This window comes from Neodiprion lecontei, chromosome 4 (genome assembly GCF_021901455.1).
Source record: "Neodiprion lecontei isolate iyNeoLeco1 chromosome 4, iyNeoLeco1.1, whole genome shotgun sequence".
NCBI classification, from domain to species: Eukaryota; Metazoa; Arthropoda; class Insecta; order Hymenoptera; family Diprionidae; genus Neodiprion; species Neodiprion lecontei.
This window is the reverse complement of record NC_060263.1, coordinates 11,223,717-11,239,500: the sequence shown is the minus strand read 5'-3', so window position 1 is coordinate 11,239,500 and position 15,784 is coordinate 11,223,717. Positions and strand designations below refer to the sequence as shown.

The window sequence follows — 15,784 nt, the reverse complement described above, 5'->3', positions numbered from 1 at the left end:
CGAGACAGGCAGCCGACCGGGCTTTAGACCGACACCCAACGGGTCGCGACGTCCTAATAGGGGAGAAGTGCACGCCGGCGCCGCCGGACATTGCACTGCGACCGAGTGCCGTGGACGCGAGGTCCCGACATCACGAGCCGCGGCGAAGCCTGCGTCGCTGGCGATGAATCTCCCCGTTCGATCTTTCGGGTTTCCCAGATTTGAACTCTCTCTTTAAAGTTGTTTCGGAAAAGTATCGAATAGTTCAATGTGTGTCTCGCGACACTCAAAATCGTCCACGCACATGTACGCACACTCGCGTGCAATGTTTACTTGCCGCCTCTGCGTCAAATCTCGCCTCTTGCCCGTGTCGCGACTCAAAACCTATCAGCTGTATCTCATGTATTGTCTACTATCTCGAAATCATGTATGTATATAATCTATATGTTCTCTCGCTTTGTAAAATCATCACTCTCTCTAACGTTCTCTTGCGATACGGTTTGTATCGCCTCATCGAAACCAATAAAAATCTCGTTTATCGGTATTCATTATCTCTCTCTATCTCGACATCACTTTCGTTTCTTTTACACTCGTTCTCATCACTAATTCGCGGATCCCACGTCGATGATCCACATCTTTTTGCCATCTCTCTAAACATTTTTTGGTCCTTCGAGCCGGATCAGTCGCGAATCGAATCGGATCTTTCGCGAATCGAGTCGAATCTTTCGAATCATTGCGACTTGCGGGAAAACGAATAAGCCAGTGAGTGAAACGGAACTATCGCGTGTGCATCAAGTTGCGAAAGTTTACGTAATAAAAGTGAACAATGTCGTTATCGGTGGAAACCATCAACAAAAATCAGTCGCGTCCGTTAAATTCAAACGTGCGGTGTCCTCTGTATTGACCGTGACTAAGATCTGAGCGTCAACAACACCGATCTCTCGAAGTGTGTATCGCGACGCCCTGTTATCACTGTGTGCGTATCTCGTTCGTGAAAACTCAGTTCGTCGCGTGAGTTTAAATCCTCTCGTACATCAACATGTCGATCGAAGAACATATCGAACGTCAAAACGACTACATTTGGCGCATATCTCGTGCCGTCGACATTCTGCGCAAGCTCGGCGAGGCAAATATCACTTACGGGCAGGTGAAGTCGCGGCTTGATGCTTCAAATTCAAGTTGGAATAAGTTCCAAGACAATCACGAAAAGATGAGCGAGATCAAGTTCGCAGCGAAAGGTGATCAACTTGACCCGATTGAAAAGCTTTCGTACTTCGCGAAAGATCATTACGGACTGTGTGAAGAGCACTTCTTAAGTGGCGAAGGAGTGATGCTTGATCTTCGTGAATCGTTAAAGCCTGCGCCTGCAGCAACCGCGCAAGCCGCTGCAGCTCCTCAAGACGCACCAGCAGGAGGATCATCAAAACGGTTACCGCGTATCGAACTGCCCACTTTTGCGGGCAACTGCTCAGAATGGAAGCCGTTTCACGACCTCTTCTCGTCGATGGTTCGCGAAAATTCGCAACTTTCGGAAGTGGAAAAGCTGCACCACCTCAAAACCAGTGTGACCGATGAACCGTTACAACTTATCAAAAACATTTCTCTCACCGCAGAAAACTTCCCTCGAGCTTGGGAAACTCTCGTCTCACAATACGAAAACAAGCGGCTTCTGACTGATCCTCATCTCGCGACACGTTTCGCGATTCCTCGTGTTACAAAAAAATCATCATCGGAACTGAAGAGCTTGCACAGCAACACTTGCGAAGCTATTGAAGCGCTCGAACTTCTCGATAGTCCCGAGAAATTAGGGGATCACATCATCGTGCACATGACGATTCGCAAGCTCGACCCAGCATCTCTCGAAGAGTGGGAGAAAAGTGTTAGCGAGAAACTCGAGCCCCCCACTTTTGCGGAGCTCAAGGCGTTTCTCATCGGTCGCATCCACACCCTGGAAGCCGTGGAGCAAGCTCATGCTCATAATCAAATCGCGACGTCGAAACCGCACTCATCGCGAGGAAGGTCAAATCTTCAGACGACAGGGTCACATACAACGCAATCAAAGGAACAGTCGTGTGCTTGTTGCAAAGGCAACCACTACATCGCGTTCTGTTCGACCTTTCGCGACAAATCTCTGGATCAAAGAAGGGAAGTGGTTTCTGCGAAAAAGCTTTGCTTTAATTGTCTCGGTCCACATCAGCAGAAGGACTGTCGATCCAACAAAACGTGTCGCGTGTGCAACGGTCGACATCATTCCTTGCTGCATCGAAACTCTTCCTCAATCTCGACAGCTGCCAACCGCGGCACATCTCAAGGACAGGCCGCAGTAGCGCAACCCGCAGTGCAGAATGCACCGATCTCGAAAAGCGCCTCTCAGGGAAGCAACCACTCAGCTCAGCCTACAATGATCAAGCGCTCTCCGGTTCTTTTCGCCACAGTGCAATTGATCGCCTCGAATCCAGAGACCGGAGAAAGAATCATCGCTCGCACTCTACTCGATTAAGGATCCGAAAGTTCATTCGTCACGGAGCCGCTAGCGCAACAATTGCGACTACGTCGGCATCAAGCAACGATACCGATCATTGGCGTCGGAGCTCATCAATCGGCAGTGACTCGCGGCATCGCGACATTGCAACTCTAATCTCGTGCTCACACCTCGTTCTCGTGTCAGGTGGAGGCACTCGTGCATCCACGACTCACATCGTATCTACCCTCATTTCGACTTCTCGTCGAAGACTGGCCTCATCTACGTGGACTCAACCTCGCGGATCCAAGCTTTGCACATCCCAGTCAAATCGACGTAATTCTCGGAGCTGATACCTACAGCAATATCATTGGTCAAGGAGTTCGAAGAGGAGCACCAGGAACACCAATCGCGCAAGAAACTCAGTTCGGTTGGGTCCTCTTCGGCTGCGTTTCAGCGGAAGCAGCAAGACCCTCGTATGGTGCAGTCCAAGGCTTCCAATGCTCCCTCGATCACGAACTGCTCAATCTCGTGCAGAAGTTTTGGAAGCCAGAAGAAGTGTCGAAACCTTTAGTACTAACTTCCGAAGAAGAGCGTTGTGAGCAACACTTTCGCGAAACGGTTTCTCGAACTGCGTCGGGTCGTTACGTAGTTCGGCTGCCGCTCAAGGACAATTCGGTAGAGCTCGGCAACTCGCGGAATCCCGCGCATCAAATGCTCCTTCGTTTGGAGAAACGGTTCGACAGCGACGCGAAACTCAAGGAGGCTTACTCGAGCTTCCTTCGTGAATATCGTGAACTCGGGCACATGCGTCGCGCTATCAATTCACCTGAAGACAATCCCTGCGTGTTTTATCTTCCCCATCACGGTGTAGTTCGCGACAGCAGTTCCACAACAAAGTTGAGTGTCGTGTTCGACGGGTCTCAAAGAACCAACCTCGGACTCTCTCTCAATAACAATCAAAGCAAAAGTGCAAACCGACCTCGCGGACGATCTCTTACGCTGGCGACAATATCCAGTCGCGTTCTCATCAGACATCGTCAAGATGTACCGACAAATTTTGGTCCACAATGATGACCAAGATTTTCAGCGAATCCTCTGGAGGGAAGAACCAGAGCTACCGATTGAAGAATATCAACTGGCCACGGTAACGTATGGTTTTGCAAGCGCTCCGTATCTCGCGATCCGTGTTCTTCATCAACTTGTTCAGGACAAAGATAAGCAGTATCCCTTTGCGAGCCACGTCATTCTTGAGAACACGTACGTCGACGACATCCTCTCAGGAGCAGAGGACGTTGATCAAGGTCGCGAGAAAATCAACGAACTCAATCAATTGCCCAAGGCGGGCGGCTTTGAATTTCAACAATGGACTTCAAGGCACCCAGAAACTCTCGTTGACATTTCTCGAAAATCAAGAGATCGCGATGCATCTGAATCTCGATCAAAGTCCATTCTTTCGGGCTCTCGGTCTTGCGTGGAGACCAGACATCGACGCGTTAGCGTTCTCCCCGCAAATTCATCAAACTCGGGACAATTTAACGAAACGAAAAGTTCTCTCACAAACCGCGCAGCTCTTTGATCCTCTCGGATGGCTCTCGCCGATCACGATCAGAGCCGAAATCTTCATGCAGCAATTGTGGGCACTCGGTTTCGACTGGGACGAGCCGCTCTCAGCTTCCTTGTCCTCGCGATGGATCGAGTTTCTACAAGATCTTGAAGGCATCTCAGCTATCACCATCCCACGATAGATCGGGTTAAGTTCAGCATCTCTCGGGATAGAGATCCACGGTTTCGCGGACGCCTCACGAAGTGCATTAGGCGTAGTGATCTACGCGCCAACGTATATCAACACTCACGAAGTGCGCGTTTCACTAGTGTCCGCGAAAACTGAAGTAGCGCCGCTAAAAAAGGTGACAATTCCTCGTCTCGAACTCTGTGCTGCGAATCTTCTCGTCCGGTTGTTGTGTCATGTGGAAAAGACTCTTAATTTCGAAAACACCCCGGTTTATCTGTGGACGGATTCCACAGTCGCGCTCGCGTGGATCAAAAGCCACCCATCGCGGTGAAAGGAATTCGTTCGTGATCGCGTAACGGAAATCCAAGAGTTCGCGCGCGCTCGTTAGTATCACATCTCGGGTTCTGAAAACCCCGCTGATCTTGCGTCTCGTGGTGCATCTCCGGAGCAACTTCAAAAATCAGAACTTTTGACCTTCGGACCATCCTGGCTCTCGAAGCATTCTGTCAATTGTCCATTCTTATCTCCGCGACCGGAAAAAAACATTCATCTCGAGTAAAGAAAAGGGCTGTCGACGCACATCGCAACAGCTAAGCCGCTACAAATCTGGGATTTCGTCAATCGCTACTCAAAACTATCGACCCTCCTCAAAGTCACATCATTGTATAAACGCGCAGCAAATCGGTTCCTCGAGAAGACGACATCGAATCACGTAAACACGTCTATCACTGTCGGATCGATCCCTCCTCTCGAATTGAGCGACACCCAACTGTTTTGGACCAAGGTGACCCAGCAGGCGTACTTTGCAGAAGAAATTCGCCAAATCGAGACAAGCTCAAGTCTCACTCGAAGTCATCCACCATCGCGACTCACGCTGTTTATCGATTCGAACGGATTCCTCACAGTCGGTGGTCGACTGAATCACTCATTGCTTTCGTATGACGAAAAACACCCGTTCATCTTGCCTCGCGAATCATCGTTCTCCACACTAATCATCGATCATCATCATCGGGTGACGCTCCACGGAGGTCCGCAACTCACTCTCGCCACAATCCGACAGCGGTACTGGATCCTGGGAGGAAGAGTACCGATCCGCATGTTCATACATCGTTGCGTTCCTTGTGCGCCTCATCGCGACACTCTCAGCAGCCAACAGATGGGCCAACTTCCTCAGTCTCGAGTCACGCAATCAAGGCCGTTTCTTTACTCTGGCGTTGAATACGGTGGTCCATTCTCGATTCGAGCCTCCCACGGAAGAGGAGCGAAATCATGCAAGGGATATATCGTCATCTTCATCTGCTTCACGGCCTCGGCTGTGCATCTCGAGCTAGTTTCGGACTACACGACGGAGGCATTCATCGCGGCGTATAAACGCTTCACATCTCGACGAGGAATTCGTGCCTCAATCGTAAGCGATTGTGGAACGAATCTCGTCGACGCAGACTCAGAACTTCGCCGTCTTCTCGCTGCATCGTCAAAGGAGTTCTCAGGAATCGCAAACATCCTTGCATCACACGGAACTCAGTGGCGGTTCAACCTTCCTCCGCGCCTCATTTCGGTAGAAAATGGGAAGCCAGAGTGAAATCGGTCAAATTTCACCGGAAACGAGTCATCGGAAAAGCTACTTAAACGGTCGAGCAATTCGCGACGTTCCTCACGCAAGAAGAAGCCACGCTCAACTCTCGACCTCTTTGCGCTATCTCGGACGATCCACGGGATCCAAGTGCCTTGACTTCAGGACACTTTCTCGTCGGCTCAGCATTAAACACAATTCCTGAGCCGTCACTCATCGAGGTGCCAGTTCAACGGCTATCGCATTGGCAACACTCGCGTCAAATGCTGGAGCATTTTTGGAAACGATAGAGTACGGAGTATCTTCAGTCCTTTCAAAACCCTATGAAATGGCAAACTCATCACGGAAACATCAAAATCGGATCCATCGTTCTCGTAAGAAACGAAAATCTACCTCAATCTGTGTGGCCCCTCGCGAGAGTGATCGAAGTGCATCTGGGAACCGACGGTCTCGTTCGCGTTGTGACCGTTAAAACGAAATCCTCTGTGTTAAAAAGTCCAATCGTAAAATTGTGTGTGTTTCCAGTGTCCACTTAAGACAATTATTGACTCTAAGATTGAATAACGCACGGCGGGCGGCATAATCTAATTTCGCGATCGTTACCGATAGCGAAGCGGGCGGTATGTTTCGGCAAAGTATCGGATAGTTAAATGTATGTTTCGCGACACTCAAAATCGACCTCGCACATGTACGCACACTCGCGTGCAATGTTTACTTGCCGTCTCTGCGTCAAATCTCGCCTCTTGCCCGTGTCGCGACTCAAAACCTATCAGCTTTATCTCATGTATTGTCTACTATCTCGAAATCATGTATGTGTATAATCTATGTGTTCTCTCGCTCTGTAAAATCATCACTCTCTGTAACGTTCTCTTGCGATACGGTTTGTATCGCCTCATCGAAACCAATAAAAATCTCGTTTATCGGTATTCATTATCTCTCTCCATCTCGACATCACTTTCGTTTCATTCACACTCGTTCTCATCACTAATTCGCGGATCCAACGTCGATGATCCTTATCTTTTTGCCATCTCTTTAAACAAAATTTCTATTCAACTTTCCCTCACGGTACTTGTTCGCTATCGGTGTCGTGGTCATATTTAGCCTTAGATGGAGTTGACCGCCCACTCCGAGCTGCACTCTGGAGCAATCCGACTCTGAGGAGAGATCCTTCTATAGGGCGTCCCGGTCACTACGGGCCTGGAACCCTCTGCGGGTGAGTGGCCCGATTCAAGATGGACTTGGACGCGGGCCGACGCCCCGGGATGAGTCGATCCTCCCGAACACTACATTTCCTGGCGGCCGAAACGCGTGATTCAGTGTTGGGCAGTTTCCTGTTCGCTCACCGCTACTAGGGAAATGCTAGTTAGTTTTATTTCCTCCGCTAAGTAATTTGCCTAAATTCAGCGGGTAGTCTCGCCTGCTCTGCGGTCGTCGTAAGATTGCGAGTCCATCGTCGGCGACGGTCGTTCGTTCAAGAACAGCACTGTCGACACGGACGAGGAAGACGTATTTTTCATACGTTTGAGCCACGGAAACGACCGTGAACGCCCGCCGTACGGGAGACTCGAGAGCCCCCAGCAACGAAACGTGGACGGAACTTCTTAGCATGAGCGGCGGACCGACCGCGCGGACCATTGGTCTGTGTGTCGCCGTGCCGAATTCGTTCGTTTTCTCGACTATCGCTAGCACCGGAACGTGACGAACGGCAGCGACAGCTCGACCCCGCGATCTGCGGCGACGCGTCGTGACCGTGACATACGTGTTCGTTTGAGGCGACAAGACCCGTTGCCGCGCGACCGGCGCGCGACACGGGCTGCGAAAGCCCAGTCTTTCGCTTGCGAAGGCACGGTGTGCTGTTTCCCCAAGGGGGTTTTCGCAGCACCGTTGCCGACGGAGCAGTCTGTCGTTGTTGAACGACCCTCAGCCAGGCGTGGTCCGGGAATTGTATCCGTGGACCGCAATGTGCGTTCGAAATGTCGATGTTCATGTGTCCTGCAGTTCACAAGTTGACGAGCAATCAGCTGCGTTCTTCATCGACCCACGAGCCAAGTGATCCACCGTTTAGGGTAATCACATATGTGAATTTCGCATTAAAAATGCTGAAATTACGGTTGTTACCGGCTTTCTGTGGTAGTGAGCGCGGCGCCGCGTGCGTCAGCCCTTGCGCAGTTGCGCGGGAAGGAACGCGCGCCGCGCGTCAAATTTCGTTGGTGCAATAGTTCAATAGCCTACGTCGCCTCGAGTTCACGGGTCGTCTGCCGGAATGAACCAGCCCGGACTCGATCGGCTCGCAATGCAAATGATTGACGGCGGACGGCAGTGGGCCGCGTCAGCGAGTCCCGGGCATCGCTGCCCTTGACGCTGCCGCGAGCTTCCTCGTACGGGCAAAAATTCTCATTGAAGCCTATCGCGTTTGCGGCCTGCGTCTGGGGTGAAACGGCGTTGCACCGAGACACCCGGGCGCAGATGGGCTGCCCGCGAAGAAGCGCCAAGACCAGCTTCGCACGTCTCTCTCGTACGACCTCACCGGGTCAAACGAGTCGAGGCGGACCGCGGAGCGGTCCCCTTTCGGCACCGAGTCGGCCGGAGGCGCAAACGACCCGCTGCTGCTCCGCGCTGGACGCGGCGCGACGGGTCGACGCCTCGGCGCGAGTCGGTCGTCGGGCGGTTTTACCCGGCGACGGCGCTCGTAGCCACCGCAGCGAATGCCGGACCCATCGGATCCGGCGTCAGCACCGCGTTCGTCGTCACGACGATTGTGTTGCGCGCCGCGGTCACCGGCCCGACCGTTACGTCGTTCAAAGTTTTGTGAAATTTTGTCCGCGACACGTGGGCGTACACGCCGCTCTCGCGGCAAGACAGCCCCGCGCGCTTACGAATCGCTGCTTCGGCAGTACGAAACGTTAATAAGCCTTCCGCAGTTTCACCTACGGAAACCTTGTTACGATTCTTACTTTCTTTAAATAATCAAGTTTGGTCATCTTCCTGGCAACATCGGCAATGCCGAGACATTGCCGCGTACCAGTCTGAACACCTCACTAAATCATTCAATCGGTAGTAGCGACGGGCGGTGTGTACAAAGGGCAGGGACGTAATCAACGCGAGCTTATGACTCGCGCTTACTGGGAATTCCTCGTTCATGGGGAATAATTGCAAGCCCCAATCCCTAGCACGAAGGAGGTTCAGCGGGTTACCCGGGCCTTTCGGCCAGGGAAGACACGCTGATTCCTTCAGTGTAGCGCGCGTGCGGCCCAGAACATCTAAGGGCATCACAGACCTGTTATTGCTCAATCTCGTGCGGCTAGAAGCCGCCTGTCCCTCTAAGAAGATTTATTTGTACGCCGGTGGTAAAAACCGCCCGACCGAGACCGGGGGCCTTCGAGATACCGGAAGGTACGCCTCTTCAGCAGGCTAGAGTCTCGTTCGTTATCGGAATCAACCAGACAAATCGCTTCACCAACTAAGAACGGCCAGGCACCACCACCCACCGAATTAAGAAAGAGCTCTCAATCTGCCAATCCTTCCGGTGTCCGGGCCTGGTGAGGTATTCCGTGTTGACTCAAATTAAGCCTCAGGCTCCACTCCTGGTGGTGCCCTTCCGTCAATTCCTTTAAGTATCAGCTTTGCAACTATACTTTCCCCTGAACCCAAAAGCTTTGGTTTCACGGAAGCTGCCCGCCGAGTCATTGGAGGAACTTCGGCGGATCGCTAGCTGGCATCGTTTATGGTTAGAACTAGGGCGGTATCTGATCGCCTTCAAACCTCTAACTTTCGTTCTTGATTGAAGAAAACATTTTTGGCAAATGCTTTCGCTTCTGTCCGTCTTGCGACGATCCAAGAATTTCACCTCTCACGTCGCAATACGAATGCCCCCATCCTTCCCTATTAAACATCACCTCGGGGTTTCGAACACAAACAAAATAGAACCGAGGTCCTATTCCATTATTCCATGCACACAGTATTCAGGCGAAAATAGCCTGCTTTAAGCACTCTTATTTGTTCAAAGTAAACGTACCGGCCCACCTCCACACTCAGTGAAGAGCACCGCGATGGGATATTAGTTGGGCCGCCCTGGAGGGCTAAGCCCACCGGTAGGACGTCCCACAATCATGCCAGCTAGACACCGCAAGCTGTGAACCGACAGCGTGGGACACAGATTCAACTACGAGCTTTTTAACCGCAACAAATTCAATATACGCCATTGGAGCTGGAATTACCGCGGCTGCTGGCACCAGACTTGCCCTCCAATGGATCCTCGTTCAAGGATTCAAAGTGTACTGTTGGGATTATGGATGTTGGTGTGATTGATTTTATCATTTAATTGAAGATTTCTTATAGGAAGATTGTTACTTTATTAAAAATAGAGTATCGGAGGTATGTCTTGACAAACTGAAGGATCAGAGTGAACTGACTCCTTGGAGCCATACCACTGCAGCTGTATTGTTAAAAATGTATATTATAAGGGTCTATACCATGCTCAAAATTATACCTGGTTCTATGGCTCTGTTCGAGTGCTCCCATCCTCACTTCCAGAAAACCATAAAAGCAATCGCTACAGGGCTGACAATGTATTCACCAGATGTTGCTAGAAAGTGAAAACTTTCACTTTTAAAACAAGTAAAACAAAACTTAAACATGAGAAATATAATATCTCAAAAGAGAGAAACTTTCGTAGACGAACTCAATATTTCAACACGCCCCCTCAAAAGTTAATCTTTTTTACGATTTACAATATTAATGAAAATTATAATATATATATGATAACTTAAAATAAAAGTCGAATACAATACTTTTGATTTATGATCGACATACCTTCCGTTCACTCTTTGTCTGGGACGGTTGTTACTAACCGTGTACATAATGATCCGACATCTGTCTTTACGATAAGGGAAACCCAGAAAAACCTCATCAGATCATAAAACCAAAAAAATTACAATAATCACATTACATCTAGATATTACTTAATATTTACTAATCAATCTTCCAATGCCATCTTCGCCGTTAACTCCAGGACTCTAAACTTTGGTAGTAGCTTGGTCAGCATGTCTGAAATCTGCCGATCTGTTGAAATATGTTTAATAATTATAACCTTTTTTTCACATTGATCCCGAGAGAAATGATATTTGATGTCAATATGTTTGAATCTTTTGTGGCTTGTTGGATTATTAGCGATGCTAATACATCCAGTGTTATCTTCATATATTAAGATAGGTTCTTTAGTTTCCAGGTTTATACCTGCTGCTAAAGTTTTCAACCATATTGCCTCCTTGACAGCTTCATACAGAGCCATATATTCAGCCTCTGTAGATGAACCTGCCACAGATGCCTGCCTTTTTGTGTTCCAACATATTGTACATCTATCATACAACCTAAATAAGTAACCCGTTGTACTTTTTCTTTTATATTCTAACTCAGGATTATCATTTCCTCCCCAATTACAGTCAACGTGCCCTGTAAATATGTTATTATATGTTCCTTGTACATATTTTAATTTTAGATTTATAGTACCTTGTAAATATCTGAGCACTCGTTTTAAACATTGCCAAACTTCTCGATCATTTTTGTTCATATATCTGCTCAGTAAGCTTAAAGTTAAAGTTAGATCGGGTCTTGTACATACCATTAAATACATTAGACATCCAATGAGACTTCGACACGGAGCATCGTACTTCTCATCGGATTCCAATGCCTCATAATCCAAATTACATTCTAACGGTGTACTTACAGGGTTACAACCTGCCATATTAAATTTTTGTAATACTGTTTTAATATATGTGCTTCGATTTAGTGTTGTGATATTATTTTGTCTAGTAACTCTAATGCCTAAAAAGAATTTTACCTCCTTTAAATAAACCATCAAAAATTTATTCATTAAATGAATTTTAAAATTCTGCATTGTATCTTCATCAGCAGTACACATCACTAGATCATCCACATATAACACAACATAAATATTTTTAGAAACATCTCCTCTATTCAGTATGTACATGCACCGATCTCCATAAGAATTTGTAAAACCTTTTTCTAAAAGAGTCTTTTCAAATAATTCAAACCAACATCTGGCAGCTTCTTTCAAGCCATATAATGCTTTGTTTAGTTTACAAACTTGGTTGTCCTCACTTTTTACACCCTCAGGTACCCGCATATATATTTCCTCCTTTAACTCACCATTCAAAAACGCAGTTTTGACATCCATCTGGTGGGCTAACAAACCATGTTGATTTGAAAAGGCTATCAAAAATCTAAAGGTCGGAATTCTTGCAACCGGAGCAAAAGTTTCATTATAATCTACAAGATATTTTTGACTAAAACTTCTGGCAACTAAACGAGCTTTATACTTTAATAGATTCCCGAACTCATCATTCTTTATTGCAAATATCCATTTGCAATCTACAATATTTGTATCACTTGGTTTTGGTACTAAAGTCCAAGTTTTGTTTATCAACAAAGAATTTAATTCATCATTAATTGCTTTCTGCTATTGTTTAGCATCATTCCTATTCTTAATTTCCTCATATGAATTAGGAACAGGACATACAATGGATTGTGCACACAGCAAATAATCAAAAAACGTATCATCTTCATCATATGAAGTTTGGCTACGACCCTTGAGTCTATTACTCCGCCTAAGTTCTACACTGTCTTGAGATAAAGAATTATCGGTTTGTTTCTCAATACTGTCTGTCTGTGTGTCATTAAGTTGAGGTACTGTATTGTGTGAATTTTCAATACTACCATTACTATCCGTCTTATTGTTGTCAAGTCTGGTACTTGGGTCGTCTACTGAGTTTAACGCATCGTTAGGGACTACAGTTTTTTTACCTGAATCGACCTCACCAAGTACTTTTATTTTGGGTCTTGACTCAATAACATTTGTCTCATCTACAATTACATCTCTTACTACCACATATTTATCATTCTCCACTTCATACACTCTATATCCATTTGGTTCGTAACCTACCAGTATTCCCTTTGATGACTTTTCATCAAATTTATTTTTACTGGTTTTAACATGCGCATATACGGTTGAACCGAAAACCTTCAGGTATTTTAACTGTGGTTTCTTATAATACCACATTTCATATGGTGTTTTATTCGCATTCAATGATTTTGTTGGTGTCATATTAATGAGATAAGTTGCAGTTAAAACTGCATCACCCCAAAATACTTTATCTAATTTTGCACGAGATATCATTTTTCGCGCTTTCTCTGTGATGGTCCTGACCATCCTCTCAGATACACCATTTAATTGTGGAGTTCGTGGTACTGTGAGATGATAACTGATACCTTTTTGTATACAATAATCCTTCATCTCATTAGATAAATACTCTCTATCATTATCAGTATATGGATTTACTATTTTTAAATTAAACCTAGATTCACTCTTCGCTACATAATCTTTAAACATCGTAAATACATCAGATTTATTTTTCATTAAATAAGTTACACAATAATGAGTGAATTCATCAACAAACAATACAAAATAATTTTTATTATTTATCGCAGATGGCGTAATAGGACCACAAACATCTGAATGTATATTAAATAATGGTCTTTCTATGTAATCTTTGTTCTTAAATTTATCAAATGATAGTCGCGCTTGTTTACCGTTAATACAAGCTTCACACAAATAATTGTCAGATATTATTTTACTTACCCTTTCTACGTCATCCACTAATTGCTTATTTCTTATTTTATTAAACTCATCTTTTCCTATATGGCCTAATCGCTAATGCCATAATTTGTATTCGGAATTAGACGCATTATTTGAATAATTGATGAAGCTTTTACTTACCGAAAATTCCAGAGTAAATAGATTGTTCTTCGGCTTACCAGTCATTACCGTCTTACCATTTCGGCTTACTATCACTCCAGGTTTACTGAAATTGACTGAGTATCCTACTTGCTGCATCTTGTATACTGATAACAAATTATACGGTACATCAGGACTGTACAGTATATTCTCGATTTTCCCTTGAACTCCCATATCGCTTGTCACTACGATGGTTCCCATCTTAGTTGCGGTGATGAAGGCTCCATTCTTCGCAATAGAAATTTTGATGGGTGTCTGTAGGTCAGCGAAGGTGTCGGCTAGGTCCTCTCGATTTATCAGATGGTCAAAGGCACCTGAATCCAGTAGGAAAAAAATTTTATTTCTTTCATCTAGTAACTCAAAGTTTCCAGCCATTAATGCAAATCCGTCTCCATTCAGTGGGTCAGCTTGGACGGACTGAACTGTCCTTGGTCTTTCTGCATTGGGTTTAGGCTTTAAACTCTGCAGGTAGTAACGACATTCATTTTTATAATGTCCTCTCCTTCCGCAATGGTGACACTTGACATACTTCTTATTATTTGCACCATTGTGCTTAGGCTTGACGATTCCACGATGATTTTTCCACGGCTTTCTGAACTCCTTATTATATCGTATGACGTCATTGGTTTTCTTCTCCACATGAAGAACCTTTTTACTCGTATAAAGATTTTCATTTACGAGTTTAACTGCATGATCTAATAATCTGATTTTCATGAAACTTAACGTGATATTATCTTCCGATAAAGTCTCGATGGCTGTTATAACACCATTGTACGAAGGTGGTAAAGTAAGTAATAATTGGATCACTTTATCAACCTCCGAGATGGTTGCCCCGGCTGATGCTAACTCCGATATCAAAGAATCGAACTGCATAAAGTGTTTCCATAAATCTGTATCACCTTCTAGTTTCAAACTAAATAATTTCTTTCGAGCTCCTAGTTGTTTTGCCACACTTTTCCGTTCGTAGATATTGTCTAGTGCAGCAAAAATTTGTTTTGTCGACGATTCCGGTTTCACGTAACTCAAATACGAATCGGACAAATACTCGATTAGCGCATTTTTCGCGGTTGATTTCGATTTCTTCCACTTGCTGTCAGGATTCGCCGGTACCGGTTTATCGATGACATGAATCACTTCAAGCTCATTGAAAAGACTACGGATTCTAAACTTCCATATATTATAATTTTCACCATTTAAAGGTTGAATGTTTCTTTTAGATTTTATGTTTTCCATATTGTTCATTAAATGATAAACTATTTTGATATTTGGAAATAATTGTTTTATCTACACTACGAAACACTAAACCGCTTAGTTTTAGTTTACACTCACTAACTTCCGCACTTTAAATGTTATTTTCTTCCTTTTAATAAAATTTGAATTTTCATAATTTTAATTAATCAACAACGTAGCCTGGGCCCATAACCTGTTAGGATTATGGATGTTGGCGAGATTAGTTTTATTAATTAATTGATGATTTATTATAGGAAGATTGTTACTTTATTCAAAATAGAGTATCGGAGGTATGTCTTGACAAACTGAGGGATCAGAGTAAACTGACTCCTTGGAGCTATATTATTGTAGATGTATTTTTAAAAATATATTTGAGGGTCTATACTATGGTTGAAATTATACCTAGTTTTTATGAATCTGTTCAAGTACTCTTATCCTCACTTCCAGAAAACTATAAAAGCAATCGCTACACGGTTGACAATGTGTTTACCAGATGTTGCAAGAAAGTGAAAACTTTCACTTTTGAAACAAGTAAAACAAAACTTAAATATGAGAAATATGATATCTCAAAAGAGAGAAACTTTTGTGGACGAACTCAATATTTCAACAAGAACTCATTCCGATTACGGGGCCTCGGATGAGTCCCGTATCGTTATTTTTCGTCACTACCTCCCCGTGCCGGAAGTGGGTAATTTGCGCGCCTGCTGCCTTCCTTGGATGTGATAGCCGTTTTTCAGGCTCCCTCTCCGGAATCGGAACCTGATTCCCCGTTACCCGTTACAACCATGGTAGGCGCAGAGCCTACCATCGACAGTTGATAAGGCAGACATTTGAAAGAAGCGTCGCCGGTACGAGACCGTGCGATCAGCCCAAAGTTATTCAGAGTCACTAAGGTAAACGGCGGACGGGACGTACCCGCCGCAGATTGGTTTTGATCTAATAAAAGCATTCCTTCCATCTCTGGTCAAAACTCTGTTTGCATGTGTTAGCTGC

General features: G+C 45.5%; 1 protein-coding gene and 1 non-coding gene across 2 annotated transcripts; one reads left to right on the top strand and one right to left on the bottom strand.

Moving 5' to 3' along the window:
* The first annotated feature begins 1,018 nt into the window (after nucleotides 1–1,018).
* On the top strand, nucleotides 1,019–3,514 carry LOC124293924. The gene is made up of 2 exons (XM_046736937.1): nucleotides 1,019–2,398; nucleotides 2,648–3,514. The coding sequence occupies exons 1-2, from the start codon at nucleotides 1,019–1,021 to the stop codon at nucleotides 3,512–3,514; spliced, it is 2,247 nt and encodes a 748-aa protein (XP_046592893.1).
* Nucleotides 3,515–7,662: 4,148 nt separating this feature from the next.
* Nucleotides 7,663–7,817, bottom strand: LOC124294345. Its single transcript, XR_006904282.1, has one exon. It is a non-coding gene; the product is annotated as a 5.8S ribosomal RNA (ribosomal RNA).
* Between the last annotated feature and the right edge of the window lie 7,967 nt (nucleotides 7,818–15,784).

Excerpts from the sequence above, each read along its gene's own strand:
- LOC124293924 (XM_046736937.1), top strand. The coding sequence starts at position 1,019 with ATGTCGATCGAAGAACATATCGAACGTCAAAACGACTACATTTGGCGC. Across the intron at positions 2,399-2,647 it reads CAATGATCAAGCGCTCTCCG|GTGGAGGCACTCGTGCATCC; the intron begins GTTCTTTTCGCC and ends TTCTCGTGTCAG.